Source organism: Notothenia rossii (genome assembly GCF_949606895.1).
Source record: "Notothenia rossii genome assembly, chromosome: 7".
Lineage (NCBI taxonomy): Eukaryota > Metazoa > Chordata > Actinopteri > Perciformes > Nototheniidae > Notothenia > Notothenia rossii.
This window is the reverse complement of record NC_136905.1, coordinates 42,260,843-42,277,940: the sequence shown is the minus strand read 5'-3', so window position 1 is coordinate 42,277,940 and position 17,098 is coordinate 42,260,843. Positions and strand designations below refer to the sequence as shown.

At 40.6% G+C, this 17,098-nt stretch overlaps 1 protein-coding gene and 1 long non-coding RNA gene across 4 annotated transcripts in view; one reads left to right on the top strand and one right to left on the bottom strand.

Moving 5' to 3' along the window:
* The window catches only part of LOC307013659 (uncharacterized protein), a 467,775-nt gene extending 453,250 nt beyond the window's left edge, over positions 1–14,525 (bottom strand). The window contains exons 1-7 of one of the 3 annotated variants that reach the window (XR_013801014.1): positions 14,247–14,525; positions 14,000–14,090; positions 13,793–13,909; positions 13,591–13,666; positions 13,241–13,498; positions 883–1,054; positions 694–711 (exon numbers count right to left, since the gene is read on the bottom strand). Coding sequence is in view for 1 of the 3 variants with exons in the window: in XM_079641135.1 (XP_079497261.1) it covers positions 13,241–13,498; positions 13,591–13,666; positions 13,793–13,909; positions 14,000–14,090; positions 14,247–14,500 (796 nt within the window). In the remaining 2 variants the exon portion in view is untranslated. Of the gene's footprint in view, positions 1–693; positions 712–882; positions 1,055–13,240; positions 13,499–13,590; positions 13,667–13,792; positions 13,910–13,999; positions 14,091–14,246 lie in introns of those variants that run through there. The other 2 variants (XR_013801013.1, XM_079641135.1) reach the window with 2 other exon arrangements.
* Positions 4,844–6,096, top strand: LOC307013148. Its single transcript, XR_013800875.1, has 2 exons — positions 4,844–5,131; positions 5,276–6,096. It is a non-coding gene; the product is annotated as an uncharacterized lncRNA (long non-coding RNA).
* Positions 14,526–17,098: the final 2,573 nt, after the last annotated feature.

Below are 17,098 nucleotides of genomic sequence, written 5' to 3'. Positions count from 1 at the left end.
CATATAATTTCATTTATGAATATGGAATTATTTATTTAATATTATTATCGCAGCTCAACGAGGCTCCCTCCTGTCAGATGGAGGGAGTAAATACAGCGGCAAGCTTTGGGACCTGTCCCAACATATCCTATGAAGAGAGAAAGAAAATATTTTTATTATATATTAATATTGATTTTTGCACCATCAAAATCTCTTACCAGGTTTTATCTAACAAATAAACAAATGTCAATTTAGAATAATCTTACCCTGAAAACTGAACCACAGAATCTGCTGGTTTCACACTCATTTCCTGTGTTAAACCGGGAATGCCGTGCCAGATAAAGGCTAACTACCTCATCCTTAGCGATCTCCTGGCAGGAAGTGGAAAGGGGGGCAGGGGCAGTGGAGGACAAGACTGCACTGCTCTCTCGTAGAGTCTCTGGTGACCTGGAGTAGCCCTCTCTCAGAGACTCCATCAGGGCTGCAGCGTATGCTGAAGGAAGGAAACAAGTGATCACATTCAGTGATATTATAGATGCATCACACAATAAATAATATTTAGGGAGCGAGTAAAACAGCTATCCGTATGATGGCTTCTCCTTGATAGGGCGAACTACCCAGCCACCTTTGCAGAACCTTGGGTAGCGAACTGCATAACGCACCTCACCATCACTGGTTTGAGCAACCTCTCTGCTGCTATTGTGGTTAAGGTGCTGGGCTGCCATGAGAAGCCTGTAGAAAAAGCAGATTATGCAGTTCACAAGTTGTTTGTACATATGTGAATAAACTGTTTAACTGATAGCATTAGAATACCCAGTTTAACCGACTAATGCTATCAGTTAAACAGTTAATTATTAACATCCCTAAGCCGTACACATTATTTCACCATCACATCATATTTACCTGCTGTACATCCCAAGGAAGGAGAACCCAGTGTGCTTTGGTGCAAAGTGGAGGATGAGGGAGTGAAATGCCTCCAGGGAATAGGTCTGATGCTGTGGAGACAACTTCCGGACATCCTTCACCAATGCTGTTCTCAAAGTCACCCTCTACAGTTTAATGGCTGCAGTTGTTCCTCTACAGATGTAGCGATTCATTTCAGACAGTTTGAAACGCGAGGACCGTGATTGGTACGTGATCTGCCCTCGCTCAAGGGAAAACCTCCAGCTTGACTTGAGACCGCCCCCGTGATAGATAAATGTAATTTATAATGAAGCAAGCTGCAATGGATCATTGATCCACCAGGGGGTGCAGTGGGGTTCCACACTGGAGCTCATGTGAAATAAAGTCTGATACAGTACGCTGGATGTACAGCGGAACTTTGTTAAGATCCATATGTCACAGATATCATACTCTGTGCTAAATAAGAGACATGTAATCATTTACAAAACATCACCATGTTGTTATTTAACAAAATAATGTTGTTTAGTCGAAAAAAACTAGCAGGAGGAAATACAGCCCGGCTCTCAATTTTTAATCCTAATTTAATCATCATCTTCACCACGATCATTTATGTTTATGTTCGCCGAATTGACATGAAATCAATGACACATATGAATATACTGTATTCAACTTCATTAAAACGTTATTAACGTGCCTAAACTCAGTAATTCACTAAAAATATTTATATTTTAATGGAGCCTCGTCGGCAGATCAGGATCCCAAAGCATGGCGGAGGGATCCTGATCTGCATGACGGGTGCTATTTTCCCCATAAGGAACAAGTCGCTGCAAATTATCCCGCTTATTACACGGCCACATTCTCAACAAAGTAACGCCATGACTCCCAGTATTAATTGAAATGCTTTTATGGATTTAGAAAATGTTTTTATTGATTTAAAAAATAGTTGTATGTATTGATTTAAATTGATATGCATCCGCTAAGAAAAATAGTCCGTTGTTACCGTTTTTTAAACAGTCTGAATGAAACGGCAGCTCTCAGCTGTGTATTTACACAACTAATGGCCCATCAACCACAGCTCTCTCCCCCCCTCCCCCCCGGATCTTTCTTCTCCAGCAGCTAAATTAACTGTAGGTTACTCTGAGTGACCATAGACTGTATGTGACAAGCTTACAGTTAGTGACGTAACAACACCATAAAAGCTGGTGGGTTGAAAGCAATACGGGAGGTAAAAATAACTAGAATAATTGTGATTTATTTATTGTGGCTTTTATTTTTTTAGGTATAAAATGTTATGTAATTCAGGCTTATAGTTCACCCTTCTCTAAAAGCCTTCAACAATGACAATATTCATAGTAATTTAATAAATCCTTCCAACACACATTGTAAAAAATAGCCTACTGTAAGTTAAGAAATCATTCCAATATGTACATCTTCTGATGTAACAACAATAACATTATAAATAGTAACATAGCTGAACATGGTATTGCACATTTAGCTTTGAGTGTTACTGACCTGAGATGTTTTTATTACATGAATTAAGGTGACTGAGGCTTTTTAACATACAGGGATCCAAACTCATCAGGTATGAAAAAGGTGACAAGGATCCGAGCCCCCGGCTCCCCCACCCCACAGAATATCGGCTTTAAAATGAGGAATAACAGAGGATATTAGCAGAACAACTAAAGCAGCAGTGTTAATAATAACAGAAACGCCAAAGAGTCACATCTAATAGAAATATATAAAAGCATTTATTTTAATTGTGTAGCAGTCAGTTTATAATTTTGGCAGCACTGTTGAGCATTTTGAAAATGTATTTTCATGCCTCTGTGCAAGGCTTAGTCTTTCTATCTTTATAGCCACATAACTAAGTTCATAAACTCAACAAGTACTTAAGTATTTCCATGTTTTGCTACTTTGTTCTTCTACCCAGGGCCGGCCCTTCCCACTGGCGAACTAGGCGGTCGCCTAGGGTGCCAGATCTGGAGGGGCGCTGCCGCGCTGCGCTGGGAGAAAAAAAAAATTAATAAAAGAAAATTAAAATTATTTTTATTCTGCCTAATTTTCTGCCCTTGATGTAATACATTTACAATAATTGAACAAAGTAAACACCCTTTGCACCCCGGGCCGGCGGCAACATTTTGTATTTGCCCTGTACGATGGGCGCTGTAACTGTAAGTGATGAAAGGGGGGGATGGTCGCTTATTATCAGGCACCCACAGGCCGTGGCTCACAGCCAAAGTGACGCGGCAGCTCCAGCTGAAAGTGTCGGAGATCGCAACGATCGCAACAGCAAGAGGCAAAACATTAGCATTATGAAAAGGTCCAAGCCTTCTGGGGCAACGGGAAGGAAACGGAAAAAAGAACAGGAGGAATCGAAAGTCAAAGACAGAGGTAAGTCGGCTTGTGTAAAAAAAAAAAAAAAGTATGTACTGTACCGTTAGACATTTGATTTTAAGCTAGCTAGCTAGCTAAGGAGGTAGCCATGATACAGCTTTGATGCCATGCTAGCAGCGAGCCTCTGATACAGAATGATAGATACAAATGATTTTAAGTTTTTATTGATGTGTTATTTTTCCTATATAATCTTTTTGTAAATAATATCCTACTTTTATATTGTGATAGCTGTAAATTGATCCTCCAATAGTGTTTAATTTGTCAGATAGTTTATTTTCACGGTCAACTTGTGTGTATATATATATATTTATTTTTCTGTTTATTTTCTATTATATTTTTTTTATTTTCTGCACTTTTTAATGTCTAATTATTGTGCAATGCTTTGTTTTATATGCTGATGTAAGGAAATAATGTTAATGTTAGCCAGAAGAAAGCTATCTGGATAACTGCTCCTTTGTATAAAGCAGTGGTTCTCAAACTTTTTCTGTCAGGCCCCCCCTTTGGAGAAAAAAAAAAGTCGGGCCCCCCCAAAACGAATAATCAGGCTCAGTGGTTGCGCCAGAGATTTATTTTGGGGGTGCTGTGGGGTAGCTTGACGTTTCATAGAGGGTGCTCAAACATTTAGGGTTTCCCATTAATGTACCGGTCGCTACAGTGGAATTTTCTACTGCAACAATCCCCACGCAAATACACAACGTACCCGCGACTGTTACAATGAAGGCTCAATATTCAGCTCACGGCATATAGGTGTAAGCAGGGATAAAGTGCTATTTTTATAGGTGATGTGTGGACGTCACAAAGGGGGGTCCGGGGGCAAGCTTCCCCGGGAAGATTTATTTTTAAATATTGAAGTTAAAAGCATCAATCTGGTGCACTTTGAGAGCGAAAGGAAGAGATCTATGGACACATCTCTCAACACCCATATGAAACAGAAATGTAAACAGATTTACTTTTTCTTGATGGATATTTTACAAATCACCCTTTTAAACTTTATTCTTGTTTTACTGTCATATAGTATTTCATACCTGTTTTTCATTTATTCTCTTATTTTTTTATAACTATAATGATCATATAAACGTGTGCCTCGGAAATAATTATTTACATTAATGGTGACCAAAACATTTGAGACCCACTGAGATAACACTGAGAGAGTCCTTTAGCTCTCAGTCTGACAGGAGAGGACTCTCCTCCACTTTGTTGTTGAAAAAACTCCTTATATCCGTTAGCGTAGCTCGCTAGCACCAGAAGCTAACAACAACGATCTCCAGTACCGGTGCGCTCTCTCTCTCTCTCACGCGCACACAAAATGGCTCGTTCCACACACACACACAGAGCCGAGCTTTAATGAAACAGAGACCCAGACGTAATAGTACTGTACTGCATCATATTATTTTCGAATCAATAATTTTTCAAATTATGATTTTTATTTTATTTTTTATTTTTATCTTTTTTTATTTTTTTTTATAACCATTTTTCCTCCTGGTCTCTCGCGCCCCCCCTGGCATGCATCTGCGCCCACCAGGGGGGGCGCGCCCCCCACTTTGAGAACCACTGGTATAAAGTGAGGCTGACCAACCAATATGGGCATGTGTTATTATTTAGTTGTTACTTATGTTTGCAAATGATCTCCTGGGGCAGCAGAACCTCACTTTTATATAGGCCAGTTGTGAACTTGCATACAGCTGAGGCAGATTGCAGCAGTTATTTTTGCCTGACTGTATATAAATGTTTTTGCTTGTAATGTGCTAATATCTACCCTATAAATGTCCAGCTGCACTTGAGAAATACCTCAAAAAGCCCCCAGTTGCTGGAGAAGGAACATCTGATCTCCCATGTACATCACACTCTGAAGAATGTAAGTTTTGCCAAACATTTATGGTCTCTGTGTAATCGTTCATACACTACTTTTTTGTCATTATTATTATTGTTATTATTATGATAAATAATGAAAACTGAAGCATGAATAACTTCTTTGCATGTTTGGATTGCCTGCCTGCAGGTGAAGGAATAACGAGCATAGTATGTGAGTCCACCATTGCAGCCCCCTCAGATCCTGCTGACTACCCAGGCCCATCTGAGTCCACCATTGCAGTCCCCTCAGATCCTGCTGACTGCCCAGGCCCATCTGAGTCCACCATTGCAGTCCCCTCAGATCCTGCTGACTGCCCAGGCCCACCTGAGTCCACCATTGCAGTCCCCTCAGATCCTGCTGACTGGCCAGCACTGAGTGATACAGTGAGGATGGAGTTAGTCAGACGTGGGCCATATCATTTAAAATCCGACTTCACTTTTCCTAAAAAGGAGGGAGGGAGAAGTTGCCATCATCAGTACTTTTACAGAAGATTAGTGAATGGAGAGACAATCAAGAGGAGCTGGGTTGTGTATTCCAAGAAAAACAAAAGTATTTACTGCTTTTGCTGCAAGCTGTTCTCCCAAAAAGAGTACCAACTAATCAGCAGTGGAGTAAATGACTGGAAAAATTGCACTGACAAACTAAAAACACATGAGAACAGCCCAGAACACTCTAGGCACATGACGTTGTGGAAGGAACTGGAGACTCGACTTGAAAAGGGCCTAACTATAGACAAGGTAGAAATGGCACTTATGGAGGCTGAAAAGAGGAAGTGGCGTGAAGTCCTGACCAGGTTGGTGGCAATAATTCAGTCGTTGGCAGAGCGAAATATTGCCTTTAGAGGGACGACAGAAACACTTAACCAGCCAAATAATGGCAACTTCCTGAAGGAGGTAGAGCTCATGGCGAAGTTCGACCCAGTCCTCAAACAGCATGTTGCTGAGGTCCAAAGAGGAACCACCAATATTTCCTATTTGGGAAAAAGAATTCAAAATGAACTGATAGATTGCATCAGTGGGAAGATTGGGGACCATATGGTCAAGGAAATCAAACAATCCAAATACTTTTCAATTATTTTGGATTGCACCCCAGATTTGAGCCATACAGAGCAACTATCAGTCATTATTCGACTAGTTACAACCCAGGACACGCCCCAAATAAAAGAACATTTTATGGGGTTCCTTGAGGTAGAACAGTCCACTGGAGAAAGCCTTTCAACCCTGATTCTAAAGAGATTAGAACAGCTTGATATCCCTTTTGAAGACTGTAGAGGGCAGTCTTATGGCAACGGTAAAAATATGAAAGGAAAGAGGAAAGGAGTCCAAGCCAGACTTGTTCAAATCAATCCAAGGGCTTTATTTGTGCCATGCGGAGCACATACATTGAACCTGGTGGTAGCTGATGCAGCAAAAAGCTCTGCAGAAGCCACTAGCTACTTTGGCTACCTGCAGAAGCTTTTCACACTCTTCTCTGCCTCCACTCAGAGATGGTCCATCCTAAAAAGCCATGTGAACATCACATTGAAATCATGGTCTGATACCAGATGGGAGAGTCGGATCAACAGCATAGAGGCTGTAAGGTATCAGGCTGCAGAAGTCAGAGATGCAATTCTAGAGGTGAGGGATAAAGCCACAGATGGAGTCGTAAAAATTGAGGCACAATCTTTGGCTGAAGAGGTTGGATCATACCGCTTTGCAATATGCACTGTGGTATGGTATGACATCCTGACCAACATCAAACATGTCAGCAAAATGTTGCAATCAGTGTCAATGCAGCTGGATATTGCTGTTGACCTCCTGAGAAAAACAGAAGTTTCTTTGGTCAGCTACAGAGGCAATGGATTTGCTTCTGCCCAAGCATCTGCCAAAGACATCTGTGGCCAAATGAATGTGGAAGCTGTTCTCAAGCAGAAGAGGCTGAGATCAACCAAGAGACAGTTCTCCTATGAGTCCCAGGAGGAGCAAGTGAGTGATGCACTAAAGAAACTCGAAGTTTCTTTTTTCAATATGGTGGTGGATGTTTCCATTGCATCACTGCAGGAGCGATTCAAGGCCTTAGGTGAAGTAGAGAAAAAGTTTGGGGTGCTACTCAACTTCCCTGACCTGCCAAAGGAAGATCTGACGAAGCAGTGTGAAACACTCAGCAACACCCTGAGCTGGGGTGGGCAGTCAGACCTGGATAAGAGGGAACTTGCACTGGAGATGCAGAATTTCCCAGCTTTGCCAAAAGCCAACATGACTACCCTGGAACTTCTGACTTTCCTACAGGAGAAGAAAATGAACGAAGTGTATCCAAATATGTGGGTGGCCCTCAGGATCGCTGTCACTATTCCAGTGACAGTTGCTGCTGGGGAGAGGAGCTTCTCCAAATTGAAGCTCATTAAAACATACCTGAGGTCGTCAATGGCTCAAGAACGCCTCAATGGATTAGCTTTAATAAGCATCAATCGCAAGGTTTCGGGGCAAATATCATTTGACGACACAATAAATGAATTTGCAGCAAGGAAGTCCAGACGTGTCCGACTTTAAGGATGTGGACTAATTAAAGGACACAATAACATAGCAGAGACTTGTTGTTCTGATTGCCTGTTTCATTTGATTTATAGTGTGTGTAATGTTGTTCATTATCTTAATTTATTTGCAATAACCTCAGTTGTAAGAGCTCCGTTGGCTATATTTTTGTCCACGTTTGCACTTTCTTTTCTTGAAGTTTTAAGAGAAGCTACTTTTGTTTGATGAGTGATTTTCATTTAATAACTACAATAATAATAATAAGGATAAAATAAATAAAAAATATGTTACATTTATTTGTTATTGGCTGTGGGTTATTGGTTATGTTCACATACTTATTTGGTTATTAAAATGTAAACCGATCTTTTTCATATGGGTGTTTAGAGTTGTACCCCTAGATCTAGTCTCTAGTAATTCTGCTCAAAGTGCACCAGATTGAAGCATTTTACTTTAAAATGTTAAAACAAATCTTTCCGAAGGGGGCATACCCCCGGACCCCCCTAGAGGATGTGACATCCACCCCCCAATTAAAACATGTTCATACAATAATGAATACATTTGAAACCTTATTTATGTATATTACCTATGTCAATAAGTTTCAGTTTTTGTAGTGTATTGGTCTTTTGTAGAGATTTTTCATTTATTCTTTATATATTCTATTGTGTATTGCTTGGAGGCGGGGGGGGGGCACCAATATCATAATCTCGCCTAGGGCACCAAAATGTCTAGGGCCGGCCCTGCTTCTACCCCACTACAGTTCAGAGGTACATGGTGTACTTCTACTCCACTACATGTATTTAATACCTTTAGTTACTTTACAGATGTGGATGAATGATGTGAAATATAATCAAGTGTTAAATCAGACATTAGTTCCACCTGGAGCAAATCCACAAGCTACCCTGCAGTATACAAAGTCATTCAAACTAGCTGCACCTTTACCAGCTTTGAGAACACTTTCATGATCAATCGTTATAAAACATATCATATATATTATTCTGAAATGGACCAATCTGCACAATGACTACTTTTACTGTCGCTACTTTCACTATATTTTGATGAGAATACTTTTCTACTTTTACTTGAGGAACATTTTGAATGCAGGACTTTTACTGTAACAGAGTATTCCTACACTCTGGTACTTCTACTTTTACTCAAGTACAAGATCTGAGTACTTTTACTTTTACTCTAGTACAAGATCTGAGTACTTCTACTTTTACTCAAGTACAAGATCTGAGTACTTCTCCTTTTACTCAAGTACAAGATCTGTGTGCTTCTACTTTTACTCAAGTACAAGACCTGAGTGCTTCTACTTTTACTCAAGTACAAGATCTATGTGCTTCTACTTTTACTCAAGTACAAGATCTGAGTACTTCTACTTTTACTCAAGTACAATATATACTTATACCACCTCTGTTTATAGCCTATGAAACAAACTATTAGAAATAGAAGGCTAAAGCTAACGTTAGCAGATAGTGACAATGTATGCTAGCTAGCTAGCTCAACGATTCCTTAAATAATATTGCCACAGAAAAACTTTTCAGTTCACATCACGCTCTGCCGCTCCGACAGGGAGCTCTGCTCTGAACACCTAAACGGCCCGTTCTAACAGCTGCTCACCAGCGGTCCAGTCTGTGCCACAGTGACTCCGGACGCGCAGTTAATATTAACGAACACAGCTGTAGGTAATGTAGCTGCTGAAGCTAGACCATCATCTCGGAGCAGCAGAGCCTTATTATACATCCATGAGCAGAGCCGACAGGCAGGAAGACTCGAGCACACAGCTCGTACTTCATTATAATATATAAAAAAAGAACATCATGCGTGTCATGATGGTACATAACAGCTCACGGCCGCAGATTACTCCGGGTCCCAGACCCCCCCATATCCCACAAATATTTTTATTGCAGATCTACATGAGTCACACAAACGACCTATTTTGGATTCAAAACGGCGAATTTCGCCGAAAGGTGACAAGTTTGCATCACTGAACATAGAGAGAGCACAACTGAAACATAACATCTGAAACGATGTAACAACATAATACACTTGTGGGGATGCAGCCAGGGATGTGAGGAGTGAGGGACACGGCTTAGAACGGGCGTGTTGCCTGGCAGGACAGGCGAGTGTGTGCACCAGTCTGCCTTGATCTATGAATTCATGTCCGTGACACTCACTGCTGCCCACAGCTGTTTTATAGAAGGAAAACCTCCTTCACTTCATGAAAGTGTTTTAACCACACACACCTCTACACACACATGACGGGTGTTATTTTCCCCATAAGGAACAAGTCGCTGCAAATTATCCCGCTTATTACATGGCCACATTCTCAACAAAGTAACGACATGACTCCCAATATTAATTTTAATGCTTTTATGGATTTAGAAAATGTTTTTATTGATTTAAAAAATAGTCGTATTGATTTAAAAAATAGTTGTATGTATTGATTTAAATTGACATGCATCTGCTAAGAAAAATAGTCCATTGTTACCGTTTTTTAAACAGTCTGAATGAAACGGCAGCTCTCAGCTGTGTATTTACACAACTAATGGCCCATCAACCACAGCTCTCTCCCCCCCTCCCCCCCTGACCTTTCTTCTCCAGCAGCTAAATTAACTGTAGGTTACTCTGAGTGACAAGCTTACAGTTAGACACAACACTGTCATTGCAAGTGACCCTCAGTTAGTTGACTTTTATGTTCAACTGCTAAATTCGTTACTGATAAAAAAGGGCTTCTACTGTACCTAATTACATTAACACTAGAACCGCCAGAGGTTTTTGTATAGGCCTCCCTAAACCCGTCAAATCACGCTATTAGAATGCAATTTTTAACAACATAGGGTGCCACATAACACACTTTCAGGAAAAGTCACGGACAGGGAGACTTTAATATTTTTATTGAAAAAAAGTTACATTGCACACACACAACACACATCACACAAATCGACCCGATTGGCGGTTCTAGTGTTAAATAAACTCACTAATTAATTAAACCAGTTCAATACGCATTATTCTTATTCTTATCATTCTTTATGAGTGCAGAAGTAGTCTTAAAATCAGATCTGTTTTTTAAATGAAATCTGACGGCAGGCAGTTAGCTCTGATCTCTGATCACCTATGATAAATGCGCCACACCTAATCTGGCCATTCAGCCACAGAGGTCCTTCTATACCAGTGTGAGAAAAAGTTTTTAGAGAGTACTTGTCCATGGACAAGTGAGTTTGGCAATTTACTTGTCCGAATACATTTTCACTTGTCCAGAATGGACACAAATTGGGGCCACTGGAATCTTCTTCTTCGCCATCGTATTTCACATTTTCCCACGGTTTTTACGACACCGCTCACGTGAGTGAGCGGTAAGATTTTACTGCATCACACATAGGGCTGGATATCGTTTAGATTTTAACGATTCCGGTTCTGCTTTTCGATTCCAGTTATTTTCGGTTCTCGATTCCGGTTCTTTGAGAGGGTAAAAATAAGTCCCATGACAAACTGGGAGAAAAATATATTTATGAAAACATTTAAGTCAAATCTGTATTCCTATTTACAAATCAGTTCATACTGTTAAATTTATTACGGTTATTGAATACAATTATATAAACATAATCTCTGCATTGTTTTGTTAGTTCTAAGTGGTGCAGTTTAAGAATGTACAATTGGCCCAGTCTCCTCTGATGTTACACTGCAACCTGCCTGTGAGACAGAGTCCAACCACACAATCTGTGTGTCCAACACATGTCCTGCAACACACATGCTGCAACCTGCCTGTGAGACAGAGTCCAACCACACATGTCCAACACATAGGCCTAATAATAATAATAATAATACATTATATTTATAGCCTATAGGCCTAGCGCTTTTCTAAAACTCAAAGACGCTTACACATGTCCTGCAATACACATGCTGCAGCTGCCCAGCTGTTCACTGTTTGTAAAAGTAAATAGATAGTATTTTAATTTCAATAATTTCTATACCCTGCCTTATAAACAATACTGACATCCCTGTGCTCCTCCGAGTATGGGGGTCCGGGGATATGATTACAGCGCGAGGACACAGGGAGGCTGCTTCACTTCATAAAGGAAATGGCGGTCAATATTAACAACAAAGGAGCTAAAAGTCCTAATAACCTTCATTACGTGTTAGAGAAAGAACATAAGAAAGTTTGACAAAGATGAGGCTGTTAAACGGGCAGTGAATCCGCTGTGTAGAGAGAGAGAGAGAGAGAGAGAGAGAGAGAGAGAGAGAGAGAGAGAGAGAGAGAGAGAGAGAGAGAGAGAGAGAGAGAGAGAGAGACTGAGCTGCACCATGCAGCGATCAGCTGATCCGGAGCAGAGAGAGGGAGCTGCGGTCCGCGGGGCTCGGCTTCGCCTCCTGTCCTCACAACTCTTATCAATCCCGGGAACGGACAATTGTTATTTGTTCCTACTCGGAACCGAGTTTTGCTTCCCAACCCTGCCACTGTGCTACACTTCCCGCCCCGCCCCTGTACAGAAAGCTGCGAGATGCATTTCATTAGGAATCGACAAACAGAACCGAAACTAACATTTCTAAACGGACAATGGCGGACACGTCCAATTTGCGAATGAGTTCTGCCTTTTGTAAACTGAATCTATCAATAATATAACAATAAATCCGGGCGAAAAACGTCACTTGTCCGCCGGACAAGTCAATTGAAAGATCTACTTGTCCGATATTGTAAATAACACGTCCCGGACGGTGGGACGTGTACTTTTTCGCACACTGTATACAAATCCAACTGTAGACGGTGTGAAAGCACCTAATGTTTTAAATAATGGTCGGAATGTGACCTGTGAGCCTTCTGAATTACCGTGGGACAGCACATTCTAAACTAAAATGTTCAATCAATAAAGTAACATCTTATCTTATCTTAATAATATCTTCATATTAATAATAATAATAAATCATACAGTATGTGTCCGAAAGGGAGCAGGAGGAAGCAAACACAAAAATATACAAAAAATATACTGCATATTAAAGCAAACGATTGTAAAGGTAAAAGTATGAGCATAACAAATAAAGAAGTGTAATGTAAACATTTACATTATAATTATGATTATTTAATATATAAAGACTATATATTATTGAATTACAAGATTAGATATACTTTAGTTGATCTAAAATATTGATGTGTTCAAATGCTCTTCAAAACACAACTGAAAGTCCATGAAACTTGTCTTTCTGTATTTGTGAATGAAGCGGCATCTCCTGGTTAAAACCTGAAATTGAAAATCTGGCAACACCCTCTTGAAAAATAGTGGGAGGGCTTGACATTCCTCAATACTGGTTTTAGGCAGGTCGTAGGCAGGAAGCTGTAAACTGGAGTCTGAAATTCGGTGCTACATCTGTACAAACACATATTTTGTTTTGATGTTACTAGAATTGTCTACATATGCATGTATTACCTACACTGATAAAGCACGATTGTCTGATACTATCAGGTGTTATTTATATAACGCCTTGTTAATGTGTTAGCACACTTTGGGTTATATATTGATGGAGTGCTCTGGAACCAAAATAAACTAAGCACCAACAAGCACTTGGACGACTAAGATGTTTCAGCAACACAGTGTACAGAGTACGTTACCTGGTTCCAGCCACTCCTTGTCCCTTGCTTCTCCCTCCAGAGGTGGATGTGCACAGCAGGGAAATGCAGGAGTGCCGTGTTCATGGATGTCCTGAACATGATTCACCATACTTTGCCACTTGGCTTCCATCACATCTGGATCTCCATCAGGAGTGGAAGCTGCAGTCCAGTACAGGTGATTGATGATGGCTGGCCTCCACAGCTTCAGGTCCTCACACTCCCTGTCCTTTGCAGCAGCATCCAAAGCTTTCCCTAGACCTGTTTCACAACAGAAAAAAATTGTTAAAAAAGAAAATGTAATTATAAACAAATTTCAGCCTAATCAAACCTACCAACATCAAGATACATACTTTTACCAATATGCCAGATATCAAAGAAATGAGTCGTTCCTCCTGGACACAACTCCTCCCGCACCCACTTGGCAACCTAAAGAGTGAAACACAACACCTTAATTACTTACTAACTAGTAAGAAAATGCATTTTTTGCTGTTAATATGGTGCGCCAAGAATCTTTGTGTGTACATATGTCTGTTCGTTCTTGTGTGTCTTTACCTGGCGATTTCGGTCCGTAATAAGGGCTGAAACTTGCATGTGTTGCTCCTTAAGGAAGTCAATGCTGCGTTTCAGACCCTCTAGTTCACACCATGTGCTGCTTGGGACCTCTGAGCTCTGTAAAACAACATTATGCAGTCATATCACTAACCGTGTCACATCAGACGAAAGCACATCTGATTTGTGTGACTGATAACGTTAACTTACCTGGACAAGTTGAAGATCCAAAACCTTGTTTATTCTGTCCTCGATCAAGGAGTAGGTGCCATATTTGGCACAATGGCCAGGAGAGTCTGACCTATGAGTGTCAAAAACAGTTTAATTCAGACGTTAAAGCCCAAAAAACAATGCAATGCAGTTATTGTAAGTTGCTTTGGATAAAGCTAAATGAATGTAATTTAAATATTGTTTTGACCTCTTTTTGATATCAATAATACAAGCTGAAGTGTTCTACCTGCAGTCACCAGAGAGGATTAGCACACCCCCCATCTCCTTCAGTTCTCGGATGATCCCAGCCTGCTCAGTTTGCCAGGCCTGCACGATATTAGGGATTGTGTACAGGCGTTGATGGCGGAAGAAGGTGCCGACACTGATGCACTGAAGCCCTAACAGTTTCAACATCCGTATTGTCTGGGTAGCCATGCAACCTGAAAAGTGAATGGCCCCACTCAGTAACAGGTTGCAGGCTGGCATGTTTCTGTACAGCATTGGCTGATTCTGCCAAAAACGCTCATACCCACATGCTGCACATACCTAAGAGATGGTAAAAGCAGAACATTGCCAGTACAACTCTTAGTCAGTCAAAAATCAATTATACCATAAAACTAATGAAGTATAGACACAGTGAATTGATAAAACATAAAAATAAAATAAAACAAACATTTACATACAGGTTACGATACAACCTTTATTTTTACATCGGTGGAATTCACACATATCCTCTTACTTCTTTTATCTTTATATACGTTCCCTCTTGCTGCTCCACATTACCCTGGGTTTCCCCACAACAGGAAGGGCAAATGGTGAACAAGGACATCAGCTGGGTTTGGCACACAATGAACTTGTCAGCAGCACTGAAAAAAAAAAAAAAACACTTGTTATTTCTGACCGACACAATTTGGTAATACAGTACACATCATCTAAAATTAAAAGAAGCCTTACTTGAGATCAACATTAGTTCGCTGCAGTGGCTCTTTTGATGGTTCCTCGTCAGACGACTCGCTCATCATTTCCTCCTCTGGGCTCCATGGCATATCCCCAGGGTTGTCCATGGTTACAGAAGATGACTCATCATCACTGTGTGCAGGATTGGGCAGTGGAGATTCTGTCTGACACCCCACACTGACCATCCTGGGCTGTACCTGGACAGCTAGGGTAAAAAGATATATATTATATAATTGTGCCTGCCATAAACAACAGCCCTGCCATACAATCTACCTTTACAAAGCTTATGTTCAGGTTTTGTTGACATTCGGGCTGAGATGTTTTAATTCATTTATATGTTAATTACTGAGGTCATAGGAAGTCTTGGAGTTGTAACAGCCTGCATCATACTGAGATGTTTTTCTAATATGTTTTTAACATGTACAAAAACTATGCAGAGTCTTTACCGCGTTTTGATGTAAAATGGGCGCGCTACTTCTGTGTTACATTTACCTGATGAACGATGGAAAGGTCTGAGGTTACACTGTGAGCCACAGTGAAGCACAGATGTTGGCTGAGGAACCAGTGGAGAGACGACCTCTTGCTCTAGGTCTATAAGCCCATCACTGGCTGTAGGTGAATCTGCAGTACTGTTGTCTCCCAAAGTCTTGAAAACACACACATGAAACACATGATTACACATGAAAATAAATAGCGACTGCGCCATTAGATATGCAAATAAAGTCCCCATGCCAATTCTAGCTAACATTATCCATTATGACTTAGCAAGTGGGTTAAACAAGCTAGCAACATTAACTTACAACAATAAATACTAAACACACACGTTGCTTGTCATTATTGAAATCATTATACTGACTAATTTGGAAGTTAGCAAACGTTAGAAAAACAATACTTAAGGTGCACAGTTCACGTTTTCGTTTTGCTGAATCTCTGACCGACGCTCCCGCGCTCTCACTCCAGCCTGCTGCTGCTGCCAGAGCTGTGTGTATTGACGGAACCGCACTAGCTATCAGCCTCCCACGGTCCTGGCTTCGATATCCCATACTGCACTCCATCACATCACTTGTCTCATAATCCTCCGGTCGAAAATGAGCGCCACAAACGACCGCGTTTTTCGTCACAGACGCAGCATTGAAGTCCCGTCTCTTTGTCTGCACAAAACGAACCCAGGACCGAAAGCTAGCTAGCTTTCTTTTCCTATTAGGGAAATAGTGGACTCGATGTCCTGACAGGCTGGTATTTGTGCAACCTGCACAAACACAATACTGCACCATGATTACAAATGGTGAAATACAATGTAAAACTACCGAAAAATACCAGCTCCTTAAAACACAAGCGCTCTACTCAACGCAACTCTACTATACCCGCGGTCAGAGAGCGGAGATGTGTCCCCTGTGTGATGATATGACGCGTTTGACGTATGACCTTTAAAAAAAGCCATTTTTAAGAGCAGAGCTCAAAATTGCTCCTTTCCCTCTGAATTCCTGCCCTTATGTCTCGTAAAACATATCAAATCCTGCATTCACTTTTTTAATTGTAATTTTCAAGCAAGTTAAAGCATAAATGTAGAAAAAATAAAAACCTGCAAGATGCTCTTTAAGGGATGGATCACGTTTTGTTCTACGACATTAAATACATCAGCAGTAACCCTACTGGTGATTTTTGAAGAGTTTACGTGTCTGAAAAACGATGGTTGTTAACAAGTGGCTGAATAGGACTACATAAGTTGTCGAGGACATTGCACGTCATTACGCCGAACACGTAAACACTCCCGCTAAGTTTATTTGCCCCTTTTCTGCTTGAAAGCAAGTACCTGCCTCCTGCAAAACTGTTAAAACAAACGCTTCAACTTGTACCATTTAGAATCTGTATTTTTTAATATGGATTAGATTTATGATTAGAAAATTGGAAAAGTAGGGTAGACATGTGGATATTATCCGGCTGAAAAAAAATGTGCATTTATGAAACAGGTTAGTTTCCACAGACCGTATTTGGAGCTATTTTCCCAAATCCTATGGAGAAATCCCATTGCTTTTTTATCGATGGAACCCATGCGCAGTTTACTTCCGGATCGCTCTACAAAAATGTGTCATCCCTGCACCACTCTATTATTATATAACTGATGAACATCATCACACAGCT